This window comes from Elephas maximus, chromosome 17 (assembly GCF_024166365.1).
Source record: "Elephas maximus indicus isolate mEleMax1 chromosome 17, mEleMax1 primary haplotype, whole genome shotgun sequence".
Taxonomy (NCBI): Eukaryota; Metazoa; Chordata; class Mammalia; order Proboscidea; family Elephantidae; genus Elephas; species Elephas maximus.
The window spans coordinates 65002982-65020757 of record NC_064835.1 but is presented as its reverse complement, the minus strand read 5'-3'; the positions used below and the strand labels follow the sequence as shown (position 1 = coordinate 65020757).

At 50.9% G+C, this 17776-nt stretch overlaps 1 protein-coding gene across 1 annotated transcript; it reads right to left on the bottom strand.

Moving 5' to 3' along the window:
* Window positions 1–773: 773 nt before the first annotated feature.
* Window positions 774–8285, bottom strand: TEX261 (testis expressed 261). Its single transcript, XM_049856479.1, has 6 exons — window positions 8122–8285; window positions 7138–7217; window positions 5835–5988; window positions 2432–2499; window positions 1596–1698; window positions 774–1427 (listed from the first exon to the last, which is right to left on the bottom strand). Exons 1-6 carry the CDS (start codon window positions 8189–8191, stop codon window positions 1312–1314), a joined length of 591 nt encoding a protein of 196 aa, XP_049712436.1. The 5' UTR covers window positions 8192–8285; the 3' UTR covers window positions 774–1311.
* Window positions 8286–17776: the final 9491 nt, after the last annotated feature.

Below are 17776 nucleotides of genomic sequence, written 5' to 3'. Positions count from 1 at the left end.
TTCCAGTATGTACTATTGAGTTCTTGCAAGGCACTGTACTTGAAGTACAAGGTCAACAAATGCTGGTCTGTGCCCAGGGCCTGGCCCATCTTCTTAGACGGCTGAGATCATCTCCCCAAGCCAAGAGCACACAGAAGAGAGGGCCAGCTCTTATGTGCTGTTAAGAGTGACAAATCACTTCCTCACCAGCCCTATTTCTTCAAAATCAGGCTGTAGCCTAGGCTGCCTGGAAGCCATTTTTTATTTTCAGTTTCTCCTTGAGCCTGAGATAGAATTCAGCCAGCAACCACTCCTTTTCCCCAGAGGAAGACTTATAAATAGAATATTGCCGATGTTCTGAAAATCTAACCCTACCTTAAAACTGTTACCTCTCCTACCCCCAGCAGGACAGCAATGCAGCCTTCACTGGTTGCCATCAAGTAGGTACCGACACATGGCAGTCCTATGGGACAGAGCAGAACTGCCCCACAGGCTTTCCAAGGAGCAGCCGGTGGATTCGGACTGCCGACCTCTTGGTTAGCAGTCAAGCTATTAAACACTGCACGAACAGGGCTCCATATGGAGCCCTGGAGAAAAAAGAGATGGAAGCAAAGGGAGGGGCCTAAGAAAAGCTGCCTCCACTCCCCACACTGACCAGGCTCTGCTCTTCGTCCCTGCCCCCTTCCCAGCAAGGATTATAAGAAAAGTCCCTTCAGAAGGGACTCAAAACCAAAGGAGTCCCTGGAGCAGAAAAGCCAGTTCAGTTCAGGGCAGAAGATCTGCAGAAAGACAGGTAGATGAACTTTCCAGGTATTAAGGCAAATAGTGCCACCTAGAATCTTTATTCAAAACGGGATTCAGCACTTGGACAGAAATCACAGTTCAACAGCAAAAAGTATTTCTCTCGGAAGTGCCAAGCCATGGCCCCTCCCCACGGCCATTTACCCAGAGAACTTGTCACTGTCTGCTTCCCAGCTTCACGAATCCTGCCCTACCTGTCCCAGCAGGGCCAGAATCCTCCTGACCCACCATGGAGGGGCAAGAGGAGGGCCACGGGGCACTCCGCTCTCACACAAGCAGGTGGATCATGGCCTTCTGCCTGAGCAGGCTCTGCCACCCTCCCTGTGCCCTCTGAGGTCACAGCCTGTAGCAGTGTCAGGGCTGGGCTGAGCTCCCCAAGGAGGGTGGGGATGGGAGCTTCAGGGAGAGTCAAGGAGAGGAAGGCCAGGGCTGGGGGGAGGTGCCCTCCAGGCTCATGGCCCTGACCTAGTGCAGAGGCCCAGGGGCCTGACTCCCTCCTGATCCAGCCCCCGCATCCCCTCCCCAAGGGGGTCAGTATATCTTCTGACGACTGGGTAGAATGGCCTCTTTGATGAAGGAGAAGACAACCAGGATCCCTAAGCGTTTGCCCCGCTTGCCTTTGGTGAAGTAATTGGAGACCACGTCATCTGTGGAGACACAGGCAGGGAGATGAGTGTGTGTCTGAGTGTGAGCCAGAACACCTCGAACATGGAACCCATGAGTCTCCACCACAGGGCTGGCTCTGGTCCCCAGCTAAGTCAGGCCTTGCTGGTGCCCCCCCAACCTTGGTCCCTTACAACCAAACCCCTTCTCACCTCCTGGCTGCATGGTGGAGGGCAGGATGTTCTCCCCAGCCGACAGTGACACAAAGAATGCAAATGGGACTATCCACAGACAGAAAGTGAAATAGGCCAGGACCTGGCAACGAGAGAGACTGAGAAGAGGGTGCCCCTAGAGGTGCGAATGGTGGTTCAGGTGTGGTCACCATGTCTTAGAAAGGTGGTCAAGAGTGCATGGAAGGCCCCACACCTGACCTCCGAAGGGGACCAGGGCCCAGGAAGCAGGGACAGGACATCCTCAGGCATGGAGGTAATTCAGTAGGGGAAAGGTAGAGGCTGAAGATGACTGTGTGTGGCTACGATACTCAAATCTGGGTCACTAGGACAAACAACTCCTCTGAACTGCAGGAGGTAGATGGAGGGCAAAGCCATGACTGACTAACACTCCCACAAGCAGTGACCTTGTTTTCCCCTGAGCATCCAGATGGGAGCAGCAGGGTGTGGAGAAATCCTGAGAGGGCAAAACCCTGGCAGGTCACTGCGGGGAGCTCAGGCTCAGGGCTGCAGGCCACCCCTGCCCTCTGAGACCACCCCACTGCCTCTTCCTGACCTCAAGATGTTAGGCTGGAATCCAGGGAAGGGGAACCTAGAGGACTCTCTGGAGAAGGGTATACCCTCCCGCCTCAGCCAAAGGGCTCCCTCGTGTGACTCACTCACACTGCTTTCTAAAATCACCTGTACTGTTTTTTAACATGTAATTCCTGAATAGACTCATAGTTTCAAACCACACCTAAGTTCACAAAGCAAATCATGCACGTCCTCTTCACGCCCCCTGCAGTTGTTAATAGTTTGATTTACTGGACACTTCTTACCTCTGAGAAAGGATAATATTCCTCCGCAAAAAACTGAAACGCGAGGTAATGATTCACCACCACTAACCCTGTGAGGGAATGAGGAATCAGTCAGTTTTGTAGAATAACGTAGAGCTGGACTTTTAACCTTCATGAGGCTCGTGGGAGTTGGAAGCCGCCAGTCTTGGTCCTGACTTTATACCCAACTCATAGGATGACTCTGGACCAAGTATACTACCCTCCCGAGCTCAGTTTCCCATCTGTCCAATCTGCCCACTGCAGAGGGCATTTAAGAGTAAAATTAGAAGATAGGTAAGAAAGCTCTCTAAATGTTATAAAAATGAGGCTCTGGTGTTACATAATCAAAGCTTCGTGACGATTAACCTGGTTTTTAGTGGGTATGAGTCCTGAAGAGAGTTCTCCAAGGGCAGTGGGTAGAGAAAAGTGATGGGTGTGCAGGTTAGATTCCCCCAAGAGATTCCACTGCAAAGTGGGCAACAGGGAGAAGGTCCTCGAATAAAGACGCGCTCACTCTTCAGGGATAAAAGGGCAGTTTGCTAGATGCTGTGGGGTGCAGTCTCAGGGTTCCTCAAAATTCTGAGGCGGGTGTCCTTCCCGATCCTGCCCCAGGTAAGGCACCCTAGTCTGAACTGGTCTGTTCTGGACCCACAGCTCCTGAGTGTGCAGCAGGATCTATGAAAGACAGAGAGCAGTTGAGTGCCTAGGGATACAGGTTGCTTAGAGACAAGCATCACCGCCTATTCCCATGGTGAGGTGAAGGCCAGGCACCAGAAGATACGTACCCTCAAACTGAACACCTCTCACACACTACACAGCAACTACACGTCTCTTTTCTCCTTCCTTGGCTCTCCCCTTCTCTCAGGAGACTAAGTGTGAGATGTTGCTGGAGCAGACCCACAGAAGAGAGAGCTGAGCGCCTCAGGAGACTTGCTGGCAGAGTGGGGTGCCTCTGGGCACTTATCAGTGGAGCTAGGCTTGCTGACCCACAGAACAAGAGAGCCAAGTCCCTTCTGGCTGAAGTTTACTGGTGGAGCAGGGTGCCTCCAGGTACTTATCCATAGAGCTACAGAGCTTTGGAACTCTTGCCCCAGCAGGGCAGATGCAGATGTGGGGCCAAGGAACCAGGCAGCACAAGCTGAAGAGAAAAGGAGCACAGGAAGCAGAGCTGCCTCAGTCTCAAAAGATATGGCCTCGACCTCTGAGGTTTCAAAGGGTGGAGCCATGGCCTCTGGTATTTCTAAGGGTGGAGGCACCGCTCAGATGGACTAGGCGAATGATGTGCCTAAAGGCAAGGGAGCGGAGTTGCCATCCCAGTGGGCCTGGAAAGTGGAGCTGATGCCCAGGGCCAAGGGGACACCACCCAGAATCCGAAGAGTGAGGCCAATACCTAGAGTCTAGGGGGCAGGGCCATTGTGTAAATTCTCTCAGAGAACAGAGGATTATTTTCTAAGCTTTGAGATCCTCAAGCCTTGCTTAGTGCTTATTATCCCTTCTTTCCCTCCAATTTCTCCCGTTTATAACGGAAATGTTTAGTTTGTGCCTGCCTGTTGTACCATCGTACCAATGGAAACAGATAGCTTGTATTCTAGGTTTCACAGATGAAGAGGAATTTTTGGATTTTGGTCTTGGAATTGAGACTTTTGCTATGATATGATAGGGTGAATATGTTTTACATGTGGAAAGGACACGAATTTCTGGTGCCAAAGGGAGGAATGTCATGGATTGAATTGTGTCCCCCCAAAAATATCTGTCAACTTGGCTAGGTCATGATTCCCTTGTATGACTGTCTGCCATTTTATCACTTGATGTGATTTCTCTATGTGTTGTAAATCCTATCACTATGATGTAATAAGATAGATTAGCGGCAATTACACTGATGAGGTCTACAAGATTAGTGTCTTAAGCCAATCTCTTTTGAGATATAAAAGAGGAAAGTGAGCAGAGAGACATGGGGACCTCATACCACCAAGAAATCAGCACCAGGAGCAGAGTGCATCCTTTGGACCTGAGGTTCCTGTGCTGAGATGCTCCCAGACCAAGGGAAGGTTGATGTCAGGGACCTCCCTCCAGAGCCAACAGAGAGAGAAAGCCTTCCCCTGGAGCTGACGCCCGGAGTTTGCACTTGTAGCCTACTAGACAGTAAGAGAATAAATCTCTCTTTGTTAAGCCATCCACTTGTGGTATTTCTGTTATAGCAGCGCTAGATGACTAAGACACCTTCTGAAAAAAAACTACACCTCTGCCATGCCTAGCCACACTAAGGGCTAAGGGATACTGGAAGATAGGACGGGGCCTGGTGCCCACAAGATCTTGTAGGAAAACTCTCTCAGACATCTGATGGGAAGGTCAGGGGAGTAACAAAAGGAATCCAAGGGAGCCTGCTGGGAGATGGGGGATAAATGGGAAGAACCTCCCTCACCAGGTGATACAGGAGGGCTCCCCACGCGAATGCCTGCTGAAATCACACCAGGGCATTCAGAGAAGAAACCAGTCCTATAACACTGTGCCCTCCGTGTAGATAAGATTCTTTTTCCAGTTTCTCAGAGAAGTAGCTCTAAAAACCCCCAACTCCATCTGATAGCCTGACCAAAGGCCAAGATGATCAGTAACAAGTAATAGGAGAAATGGCAATCCTGGTAAGCAAGTACTTTCCAAAACGCTTCCCACAAATATCTAGAAGCATCTACCATGTGCCAGCTGAGTCTCCCCACAGTTCAGTCAGGAACATAACATCATCTTTGACCAGATGGAGACAGGAAGGCCCAGAGAGGGAAGTGACTTCCCAGGGTCAGAAAGTGGTAACAGCAATGAGGCAAGAAGCCCAGGGTCCTCCAAATATATCCCTTTTTCTTCAACCCCCAGGCAGCTGCGGCCAATGAGAACGAGACTAGAAAAGGGACCCCCACTAGCCACACTAGTCCAGGCTGAAGGGCAGTCAGAAAATGAAACTGTTTCTCAGGCCAGTGTCTGCAGGGGACTCAGCCCCATGAGGCTCCAGTCTTAATCACAGCTTTGGGCCACAGCACTGGACAGGTGGCCACCTGCCAACCAGGGAAGGGCTTGGCTTTTTCTGGCCAAGTGGCTTCTTTAAGGCTGTAACTACTCGGCCTGGGGTCTTGTCTCAGCCAACCTACAACCTCTTCTCCATTCCCAAACTCTTCTTCAAACTTATCTCCCTGGAAAAGCCCTCCCTGCATGACCCACCTCACCCACAAATGCTCATCAGTAGAGCCAGGGTGAGCCCTAGGCTCCTTGAGGGTGAGGACCCTGTCTTCCCAATCAGCCTGGCTTCCTGGAGGACCTCAGTGGTTTGAATCCTTTCTATGGATTTCCTTCAGTGCCCAAGACTGAGCTGGGCACATCTAATTCCCTCAGCTGCCTCCGCTCCTCTGTGCCCACTCACCACATGACAGGATGAAGTTAGGCGAGGTCAGCATGATGAAGGGGAAGGTCTGGAGGAGGCCGAAGTAGACAAGGTTGGTGAAGAGGCCCACACCGATCATGCAGGTAGGGAAGCGCTCAAAGACGTAAAGGCCAATCAGCACAGCCGTGGAAAACTGAAACAACCAGAGGCACACAGTTCAGGGAGCCAATTCCAGGTAGCCTTCCTGGACTCACCACTCACCCCGTTCACTCTGGGCAGCGCTAGTTTGTCTTATTTATGGTTCTCTCTCTTCTTGTTTCACAGTCACAAGTCTGGCTTCCTCACCTAGACTCTCACCTCCCCAAGGGCAGCATCTTTTAATGCCATTTCTCAAAGTTTTTTTGACAGCAACCCATGGTAAAAAAAAAATTTTTTTTAGACTGTGATCTCAACACATATGCGTTATATACAATCAAAGCTCAAATTTCAATTCTAGTCTTTTTCATTTTTCTTTTAAATGCTGATCATGACCTACTGAACAATTACACAATTCAGTAATAATCATAACTACAGTCTGAAGGACTGACAACTGTCAGAGTTTAACAAATGACCTGACTGAATGAAGGTCTAATTCCCGTACCAACACCAAACAGCTGGGCCTCTGAAAACCCATAGCTGAATGCTGGTCTTGTCTCCACCACTAACTCCCAGGCCATGTCCAGAGTGGAAGAGGCTGCTGACACCACGTGAGGGGCACTGGACTCCCCCTACCCCAACCCAAGGCTTTCCTGCAGGTGGTAGAAATCTACCCATCAGCAGTCACTCCTGTGGCTTTGCCAGCAATGTCTTCAGGAAGAGAAGCCTCGCATGAGACCTGGGAGGGCAGGGCCAGGCCGAGGGAAGGCATTCTCCCCTTAAACCCACCAAACAAAAAAATGTCCCCTTAGGACAAGTCAATTAATCTGATTACAAAGAGGTGAGTGAACAAGTACTCAAAACTGTCCTTAATGTTCCTCTCAGTTTGAACTGCTGTGAGCAGAGCAAGGGGCTAGAGACAGTGGAAGACAGCAATGGCAAAGCCATGGTCCTGTCAACAAAACATATACACTCAACTGTTACCTTAAGGAACCAAGAACTAGGCCTGCAGTGACGCAATGCCACTTGGAGAAGGAGGCCAGGGAAGACCTGGTACCAAGAGCAGACCCATCAGACAGGGCAAGAGAGGCAGGGGTGGTACCCTTAGGAAACAGCAGGGACAGAGGTCTCACATCCATGCCAAACTTTCCCCACTTTTTCCTTTTGAGGTAGGGTGAAAGAGTGAAGGGAAAAAGCTGCCACTTACCCAAATCATGTATTTTATGATCCTGCTGGTGGCCACTGTGTATTCTTCAATCAATTCGGCCAGGTAATAGAGTCCAGCCGCTGGGAGAAAGGCGAGAGGGGCAAGAAAGGAAAATATTAGCCAGGGCTACTCCCACCATCCTGGTCATCCCCCTCTCTGCAGCTAGGTCCCCATCAACCCTTCATGGACTGGAGAAGGTCAGGAACAAACACCCATGCACTGCTCTTCCAAGTCTGGAAAAGCAAAACTAAATCAAAGCAACTAAGGGGAGATTTCATAAAAGGGAATGGAAGCCCGCATTTGACGCTTCAATACAATGTTAACCGCTGACCCAGAAAGCGGAATTGCATTCACTCAACAATTATCTGGTGGGCATTCAGTCAGGGCCAGGCCTTGAGCTGAATCGAGGATACAAGAAAAAGACACAGGTCTCTTCCCTCAGCTGGGAGGGGGCTGGGGAGGGAAAGCAGTGAGTAGGAAGGGGAGTTAGACGATGCCAGTCCGAGAAGCGCTACTTTACGGGCAGTACACGGCATCTCTGGAATATCAACCCCCCTACGGAGGACTTTCAGAAGGAGGTGAGATTTCAGCTGCAATAAAGAGCAGAAGCCAGCCAGAAAGGCAGAGAGCACAAGTACAAAGGGCCGGAGGCTAAAGGGCGGTGGAAGAAGTCAGGGAAAAGTTCCGCGCGGTCTGTCCGCCCGGTGGAGAGACAGCGGTTGGCGGCTCGTGGGTGCGGGCAGGAGCACTCGAGCCCACATCTCTCGGGCACCACTGGGGCGCAGTCTGTACACCTGGAAAGACCTGCAGACAGGCCAGGCTGCTGCGGTCCGTAGGAGGGGCGGGAGCAGAAGGGACAGGAGAGCTGGGGGGGGGTGGGGGGCTGGAGACCGAGGCCGGGAGCGCAGGCGCCCTCGAGGTGCGACCCCTGGCGAGCAGATGCCGGGGCAGGAGCCCGCGCGGGCCGGGGTCGCGCACTCTCACCGACGGCCAGCGTGATGAAGGCCACCTGGATGAAGAGCGACAGCCAGCTCAGCACGTACATGAACCACATGGCGCCCCTGCCCCACACCCGCCCCCGGCCGCCAAGACAGGCCTGCGCGTTTCGGCCCCGGCGACACGGAGCGGCCACTGCAGCCGCGTCCCCGCCCAGCGGACGGCCGGACGGCCGTGCGCCGCCGCCGAGAGGAGCCCGGCCCGAGCGCCGCCCCCGGCCAGGCCCGGCCTAGCGCCGCCCGCTGGCACGGAGGGCCAACGGCCGCTGCCCGGTGCGATGCCGCGCTCGCGGACGAGCAAACTCCCGCGGGCTGCACCGGGGCAGTGGTCTGCGGCTGCAGCCCGGGGAACGCGGAGCAGCCTAAAGGCACCTGGGCCAGGCGCTCGTACAGGAGCTCGGACTGCAGCCCCCGGCGCCTCACTGAGCACTCCGGCGCCACCTTGGGAGGGGTCCTGGGCCGGGGAGCGCCGCCTCACGCCTCCCCAGCAACCTCCAGCCGAAGTCCCTGGCCGGTTTCCCCACAGGGCTTTCTTGCTACCAGAGGTAACGGGAACAGGGTCGCTATGAGTCAGAATCGACTCGACGGCAGCGACTGTGGTTTGGTTTTTTAGAGTGTGCCAGGCACTGTGCTAAATGCCGCATGTTCGTGATGGAAATTGATCCGATAACGTAAATCATTTTATAGATGCGGAAACGGGGGCCAAGGGAGGATATCTGGCTCCAGGTCACGTATCTAGGAAGCAACATAAGAGTTGGGGCGCCTTTATTTGGTCATCCTCATGCTTTACTCTACCCCTAGGCTGAGTTCCTTTGAGGTACATTCCGCATCTTTGTATCATCAGCATCTTGTCCAGTGCTGGGTACGCAAGGTGCCCACTAGGCGCTGAAGGCATTTACTTTTTTCTGGGAGAGTTAGCGAGAGGGCACTACGAGGAACGCGGCAGCCCTTGTCACGAAGTCCGCCATCTAGTAGCCAGACATGCAAAATAAAGTATGTGTAGCTGGGACACTTTCCGAGTCTGGTATGTTTCTTATCTCAAAATAATATTTTTATGTATAAAAATAAATACATGAGATTACAAAGAAAAGTAATTATATTAAAATACATGTATAAATTATTTAAACGAAATGTGTGACATAGTATATATGCTTCTTTATTAATGCACAACACACTGGAAATCTGATAACTACCTACTTTAATGGCCACGTAGGGATGAATGCAAGTGATATTTCAAGATAATCATCAATCATATAAGATGAGACAGTTACAGTCACTGCTAACGCTGCTATGAGCTTGTTGTCTGCATTCACTTAGAGGTTGGGGAAATAAAAACAGAAGTTTTTCCCCTTCCAAGTTTCCGGGTGCCTTGAATTTGTCTCCCTGAACTCTGTTTGCAGATCTCCAAGGAGTTCTCGGATTCCAGTTAAGAAATCCTGAGGGATATATTTAAGGAGCAGTGGGGCCCTTAAAGGACCATGCACTTATTTGCAAGTCTCCTCAGTCAGCGCTGTAAAAGCCTGAAAACGACCCAAGTGTTCCTTAGTAGGACACTGATTAAGCTCATTTTGGTACCTCATAAAGTACAGCCATTAAAAAAGAATGAGGATGCTGTTAATGTACCCACGTAGGAGGACCTCCTCTTGAAACAAGCAAAAGGATGGGGAGAAGGAATCTATGTGCTCATTTCTTTGTACAAAGTATCTCTGGAAGGAAACACTGGAAAATAGCAACATTGCTTGCCCTAGGAAGAGAACTGGGGGTGAGGGTCGGGAGGATCAAGAGTAGGAGAGTTTCCATGTATGTCTTTTTATATCCTTAAAACATTGATGTACATAAGTAAATGTATTACCTATTCAAAAATAGTTTAAAATTAAAATGTTTGTAGTTGCAGTGCAATGAATTACTTAATACAGCCCTTCTTGCCATAGTCTTTGTGACTCTGACATAATGATTATGTAGGACTATGCAAATAAGGTGCTTGTGTCCCACCAAGGGGATTGGACAGTCTGCTAATACTGCAAATAAGGTGTATGGAACCCTAATGAGGGTATTGGTCAGTTTTGCCATTCTGCTAGGCTTAAAATGAACCATCCTAGACGCAGGAAGAGTGGTCCTCACTACCATCCGGAAGAGCCAGGAGTGGAGCTCATCCTTTGGACCCAGGATCCCTGCACTGAGAATCTCCTAGACCCACTAGAGAGAGAGAGTGCTGTAATACCGGAGAGAGCAAGAAGCGGTGGCAGAGAAACAGCTGCAGCAGAACCAGGAGACCGGTGCACAATGGCATGGCAGGCTTCCTGGCCCACAGAGCAAGGTGGGTTACTGGGCCTGTAGACCCACGGAGCGAGGGAGTGAAAGAGAGCTGAGCGCCTTCAGGCAGGAGGCTTGCTAGTAGAGTGGGGTGCATCTGGGCACTTAGCAGAGCTAAAAGAGCTTTGTAATACTTTCCTGAGCTAAGAGTCATGGCCTAGCCAAATTGACACATATTTGGGGGACACAAATCAATCCATGACATTTCCTGATCCTGAGTTGTAACCTGGTACTTTCCTAACAAACCCCACAACCGTGAGTATGGCCTGTGACTTCTGTGTAGCCATTGCAATGAATTCTCAAACCCAGCAGAGAAGTAGAAGGTGCCATGGGAGGGATGGCTGGTGTCAGAATTGGTAAAAAGTCTGGAGAGAGGAGGTATGTCTACTTCCACCTCATAGGAATCATCAGCCTTGGGCTGATAATCTTGATTCTCCTCTTCATTGTCAAGTTAGATGAGGAGGTCTGCTGGATGTGCTGGGATGCCTCACATTTCCTGTCAATTATTCAGTCCCTTTGTGAGAAAAGCCACTGGTAGTGCCTTACAGGTAGGTTGGCTAATCTTGGATCATATGACCTAGCCACCCCTGAGGGGCCCATTAGGGGCACTTCAAGCACTAGATCCTCTCTGTTGGAGTGTTGAAGTCACAGAAACATCTGTGAGTAAAGGCACAGTAAACTCTCAACTGGCCTTACTTATTCCTAAATATTATCCTCCCAGGAAAATCTTGAGGCCCAAAGTTAAGAGCATTCACCTATGACTGAATCAGGGTTTCTATTCTAGGGCTGGGCACTTCCCCACAGTCTTAGGGCCAAGACTGGCCCCTAGGAACCAGGGCTGAGGACTGGCACTCCCTCGGACAGTGGGTAGGGAGAAGCTATGATTTCCCAAGAGGGGTAGGAATCAAGCCCACCCAGGAGTGCAAGGCAGGGCTGTGGGAGGCTCCTTGGGAGCTGTGCTTAGGCATGGAGGTAGCAAGAAGGGGGGCAAACCTAGGCCTCCCCTTGAAGGAGGTATGGGAGGGAGCAGGAGGGCCATGTGCTCAATTCAAGGGACTCATTTCAAGAGTGAGAAGGATTTGTGATTCAAAGGTGACTGATCAGTTGGCTGATTTAAATATCTACAGACCTCAGTAGAGGAACCCTAGTGGCACAGTAGTTAAGCACTCGGCTGCTAACCACAAGGTCAGAGATTCGAACCCATCTGCTGCGCTGCAGCAGAAAACACCTGGCAATCTTCTCCTGTAACGATTATAGCCTAGAAAATCCTATGGGGGTAGTTTTACTTTGGCCTGTAGGGTTGCTATGAGCTGGAATTGATGGCACACAGACCTCAGTAACCACATACATTCATCCCAGTGTTACACATATTCCTTGAACTTTTACAAACACATGCACTCAATTGCTACCATCTGATGCCTGCATGTGTGGGGGCCACTTCCCATGTTTCATGAGGAAGTTCTCGGAGAAACTAGCAATTCCTACACCACATGGACCTCTTCCTCAAAAAACAATAACTGCTAATATTTATTGGGTTCTTTCTCTGTGCCAGACACTGTTGTGATTTGCATGTATTAACCCATTTAACACTCACATCCAACGTAGGAGTAGTACTACTATTGCCTCCATCTCACAGATAAGAAACTCAGGCACAGAGAGGTTTGATACCTTGTCCAATGTCAGGCAGCTAGTACTAGGAGCATTTGGGGTTTCAATATGAGCAGTCTGGCTCCAGCGCCCATGTGGTTTTCTCTGGTTTCTTAAAGTCACCCGTTTTTGCAGTAAGGGTAGTTTTGTCTGCCTAGTTATCATATGCCATTTGGCCAGTGGGCTGGGTCTTGCTTAATCTCTTGGCAGGTTGCGTAGTCATCTGGGTTCTTCCTCTTTTCCCTCCACGGTTAGCCTTATAGGAACTAATGAATACACCTCAGGGGTCTGGCTTTGGCCCGGTCACCTATGGTTCCCTTCAGTGTCTTCAGTAAGGCCAGGGACAGGAATTTTGTTTGTGCTGTGGTTCTTATGGTCCACATAGCTGGGACTTGCACCTCCCTAGGGCCTGGGAAGGGTGGGGAAGTTTGGGATAAGAGGCCCATGAATGCCAGGTACCTGCAGCTGTAAAAGTTGAAGTTGCTGGCGTGTGTTGGTCGCTGCCCTCTAGTGGCAGTCAGAGGGTCTGGAGAGGACCAAAGCAAGTGGCAATACAGTGCCTTCTGAAAGGAGTTTTGAGAGACAATTGGGGGGCCCCACTACAGTCACAGTCAACTCGATAGCAATGGGTTTTGGTACTGCCAGTCTTAGAGTAAGGGCCAGATGGGCAAGCCCTGACAGTACCTACCCCCAAACACCCATATCACTCACACACACATACACAAATTACACCTCCACCTTCTACACACATACACATGCAGAGTTATAGACAGGGTCCACACCATATCTGGCCTCTTCTGTCCCTGCCTGGCCTGGTCATGAACAATGGTTGTTGTGTTAGAAACACCATAAAGTCAGAGACAGGCAGAGACAGGCCTGGAGACTCATGCCCCTCTTTTCTCCTCATCCTCTCTTCCTCCTATGTAGCTCTGACCTCTTTTCCCACCAGCTCCCCAGCCACCACGGAAGCATGGTGTTAGGGTAGGGAGATTTAAGAAGACATGTTACACTCCACCCCCAATACAATGTCACTACATGATATTCCCTTTCTAAGACCCCCATATCCTAGGAGTGAAGTTTTTCCTGTGATGGTCCATATAGTCAGCAGGATCACTGTTTGGCATTCCATCTTTCAGGTCTTGGTTCTGCTGCAGTTTAGCCAGAGTTAAATTCTAATAAAAGAAAAACCACAAAAATGAAAAACCACCACCATGGTCAGGTCAACCATTACTGTGTCCACATAATCTGGGCCTCCTTACCTCTGTTTCTACACTATGCCTCTGCCCTCCTTCCAGGCAGCTGCTCCCACACAGTCCAGGCAGCCCTCCCCCATCCCTGTCACATGCCTGGGGCCACAACTCAGGTGGCTGAATTAAAAAGCCTTCTAGTGATAAGAGCCCTCAAAGGGCTCTATTAATTGCCTCAGCTTTGTCTTCAGTTAAGCTGCTAGGCCTGAGAGGACTGGGAAGATGGGGAAGGGTAGGAGAGAGATGGGGGTTGGAGGCTGGGGAATGATGAGAAGAAAGAAGGAGTGGGAAGGGAAGCATTCTGGGACTTTGAACACACACATCACACAAGACCCTTACAGAACTCTGTCTCTGTTGGTCTCTCTCTCTCTCACACACACACACCCATCCCCCCGCACCCCCCCCCCCACCAGAGTCCCTGAGCAAGGCTGTTCTAACTTGAAGCCAGGTGGGGTAGAGAAGGGGGAGCAGCTGGCTGATGGAAGTCCGCCAGGGCTGGGAGCAGAGCGCCGTTCAAGCTCACCTCTGTCATTAGCACAACGCAGATCATCGGAATCATGTCTTTATTCAAGCAGCTCTGGGTGGTCCCCCTTGACAGGAATTTCTGATAAGAAGAAAAGGGACAGCTCCCTCCAAACAAGCTAGCTCCCCTCCTCAGGAAAACAAGGACAGTATGAGATGAACATATCAGAGGACTAAGGAAGGAATTTCAGGACTGGGAGGAACTTCACCTGAAGCTACTTTTATCTTTCATCTCACAAACCAGGCCCAACATTCAGCCTGTATTGAACACCTTGACAACTCACTACTGTATAATCTGTGAGGAAATTTCCTTCTACTGAGCAAATTGGTCCAGCTTTCCCCCTTGGGACTACCTAGAAAAAGTCTATATAGCTAATGGGATTTTATCATTAATAGCGAATGCCACAGAAGCAAATCAGTTCCCACTTTTCTGACACCAAAAGTATGTATGGCTCAAGCAAATCCCATTTGTCAGCACAATTCTATTCAATTCCAATTCAACTGCACATGCAGCACTTCTTCCTCGGACCCTAACCACCAGGGTTAGGTCAAATCTCACAAATGAAAGGGCACGCTCAGTCCTCCATGCTGCCAAGCCTGCCCAAGACCTCAGAGGCCAGCTGTAAGCTTGGAGATCCCTTTCGTTGTTGCTTGCCATTGAGTCAATTCTGGCTCGTGGTGACCCCATGTTTGCAGAGTAGAGCTGCTCTATAGGGTTTCCCAGGCTGTGAACTTTCAAAACCAGATCACCAGGCCTGTCTTCCAAGGCACCCCTGGGTGGGTTTGAACAGCCAAAGTTTGGTTAGTAGTCTACCACTTAACTGTATGCACCTCCCCCCAAACTTCTGACCTACTGGCTACAAATTTGAGGGCTTCCCACTACCCCTTAAGGATGTCAGCCATAAGCATGGGAGGGGGCGAGGTGGGGGGTCGCAGGGACCCCTCACTTCTGACTGCTGGCTCCTACTACTCCTTTGGGTTTGATAATATACTAGATGATTCACAGAACTCAGGAAAGTGCTATACTTACAATTACAGCTCTATTATAGCAAAAAGGATACAAAGAAGATACATGTAAGATGAGTTCTGCGAGGGTTACCCATGTGGAGCTGCTATGTCCCACAGAAGGAGCCCTGATGGCACAATGGTTAAGTACTTGGCTACTAACCGAAAGGTCAGCAGTTTGAACCCACCTGGGTGGGGCCCAGGCATCAGTTTTTCCAAGTCTACCTCCCACATCCCACCCCCTCACCCTGCCATGCCACCATGATTCTATAGGCAACCAGGATGGGGACCACTGCCCTGGTGGAAAGAAAAGCACAGGGTCACTGGAGTCCTGAGTACCCATACCCACCACCTCCTGTCAGGTGGAGCTGCTGAGGAGATGATGGTAGAGGGGCTGAAGGCATGGCCAGCCCTGTCTAGCCTGCCTTTCCTTCCAACCTAGGCAGCAAAGGGCAACCCCTGGAGTCTTTCTGGCCCTATCTCCCCCCAAGCCCACGAAAGGCACTCAGAGTCATGGCTCTGAAAGAACCCTGTTCATCTGTCCCCCTGCCTCCTCACGGCCCCTCCTCACCCCACACTCCCTTCCTTCATAGTGCTCTTCCTACTCCATCTCTCTGCTCATCCAGTCCTTAGCTGTCTTTCAAGATCCAGTTAGCACTCCTACCTCTAGGAAGCCTTCTGGATTGCTCCAGTCTTTCCTGATTGTTCTAACTCTTCTTCTATGACCTCCATGGATCCTCGTCGGATTCATTACCATCTCCTTGTGACCCCTCTTACTTCTTATTTAACTTCCCAGGAGTTGAGACCTTGCCTCCCCAACATGTCTGCGGATCCCGTGTCTGGCCCCCCCTCCCCCGCCAAGCCTGGCCTAACACTGGACTGGGAGTGTGGGAGATGCTCATTAGTCCTTACCCTGGCTGATGCTCCCCAACCCCACTTTTTCACCTCCATAAACCAGGGAAGATTTCAGTAGGGGGCCCATCCTTAGAAGGGTCATGAGAGAAACCAGGTCATATGGGAGCCGGATCTCTCTCTTTCTCTCTCTCTCACATACACAGAGGCAATTGTGGCAGATGATATGATAAGTGGGAGACTGTGGCAGATGATATGATAAGTGGGGGAGGGGATGAGAGAAAAAGCCCTCTTAGTTTCCTCCCAAATCTGAAATCTCTGATCCCAAAACCCCCCGACAAACTGCCTGTCCCAGTCATACTGCCACCACCCTCCAGGTGGGCATCGACAGGGAGGCGTATCTGAGAGCAGAGCCACAGGTCAGAGAGAGGCCAGGATCACTGTGTGGCAGGTTTGAGGGGCCATAGGCCTGACTGGCTGGAGTGGGGAGGGTGTAGCGTGAGAGAAGACAAAACCAAGTGTGAAATCTGCCAACAAGCAGCAGCAGAACTGCCTCTCCTGAGAGCAGCTTGAGATACCTCGCCATCCTCATCTGCAGGCTTGATGAGAATTGAGCAGGCAGCTTTTCCCCCCTGAGGGCCTCAGCATCAGGCTAGGGAACAGGGCGTTAAAGACTTCAGTGCTGAGGGACGACAAATCTCGGAGACACCTCATGCACTCACACCCAGAAAGGCATGTACACAGAGAGGCCTCCCCCTGCCCACCACAGAGCAGGCTCCTGTGGGGCCAGTGAGGTGCCCACAGGTAGACATATGGGACAGAGGCACCTGGGAATGCACTCACAGATATGTAAACAACCAGGAAGGTACCAAATGGGTTGAGACACCAAACCACACATGCACAAGCAGACCCACAGACAGTGGTTCCCAGCCATACAACCACAGGCTTCACACCTGTCCTCATTCTAAGACACCCAAATAAAACTTCTCCTGTCAAAGGAAGCCTTTAGCTGGTTTGGGGAGGTGACTTTTTCTCACCCCACCCCCCTTTTCTTTCTCATCCATCCAGCCTTTCTTTGGGGACCTCAGGTGGGACCAGTTCAGCTTCCCTTGCCCAGGGCTGTGGCACCTGGAAGATGGAGGTTCAAGTCTAAAGCCAGCTCTCCACATCTTTGCTGGAGCCTGGACAGTGACCCTTTCATAGAGAAGGTGAGTGGGCAGTGAGAGCAGGCCAGGCCTCCCAGCTCTTCTGAGGCCCTGCCTTGAGGGGCTGCTCTTGCCTGTGATTGAGCTCCTGGCCCCTCAGGGAACTCTGGGCTGAGAGCGTCTGATCTGGGGTCTAGGGTTCCGCTTGGTCCTCTCAGCAGCCCCATCATACCATCTGCCAGTCAGGGTATCCACAGGCAGCCTTGCCCTTGGGCTCTGGGACACAGCTTCAAGGCCCATTTCCAGCTCTGGTCCCAGGGTCAACCCTGGCTACGGAAGCCTTGGGCAGTCGCCTCTGGTGGAGTTTTGTGGACACAGCTGGATCAGCATAGCTCGGGCTGCCCACGTGGGGATGTTCCCAAGCCCTGTATGTATAACAGGCATCTGTGTGCTGGCCAGTGTATGGATTTATGGAGGACTCAGAGCTGCCCTTCAGAGCTGAGCTGGGCTAGGAAGTTCTTACTGAGGGCTGTCCCCTGTCTGGGCTGTCAAATGTCACCCCAGTTATGAAATCCTTTTTTTTTTTTTTTTTGCCTGTCCATACCACACATACCGGCAGCATAGTGGAATACCAGCCCCGTTCACTCTCTGTCCCTCTGTCTCCAGTCCTCCTCCTGCAGATGTTTAAATAGTTGGCTCCTCGTCATTCAGGTCAAGGTCACCTCCTCAGAGAGGCCCTCCTGATCACATGATCTAATTTCCCTGCTTTACATCCTGTTTCAATTTCCATTTTGTGCTTCACTTTTTCTCACAGCAGTTATCAAGATACAACAATGTAGTAGATGCTTGTTTATTTTCTCTCTCTCCCACTAACATCTAGGCTCCATGAGGGCTGGGACTTTGTTTAGTCCCA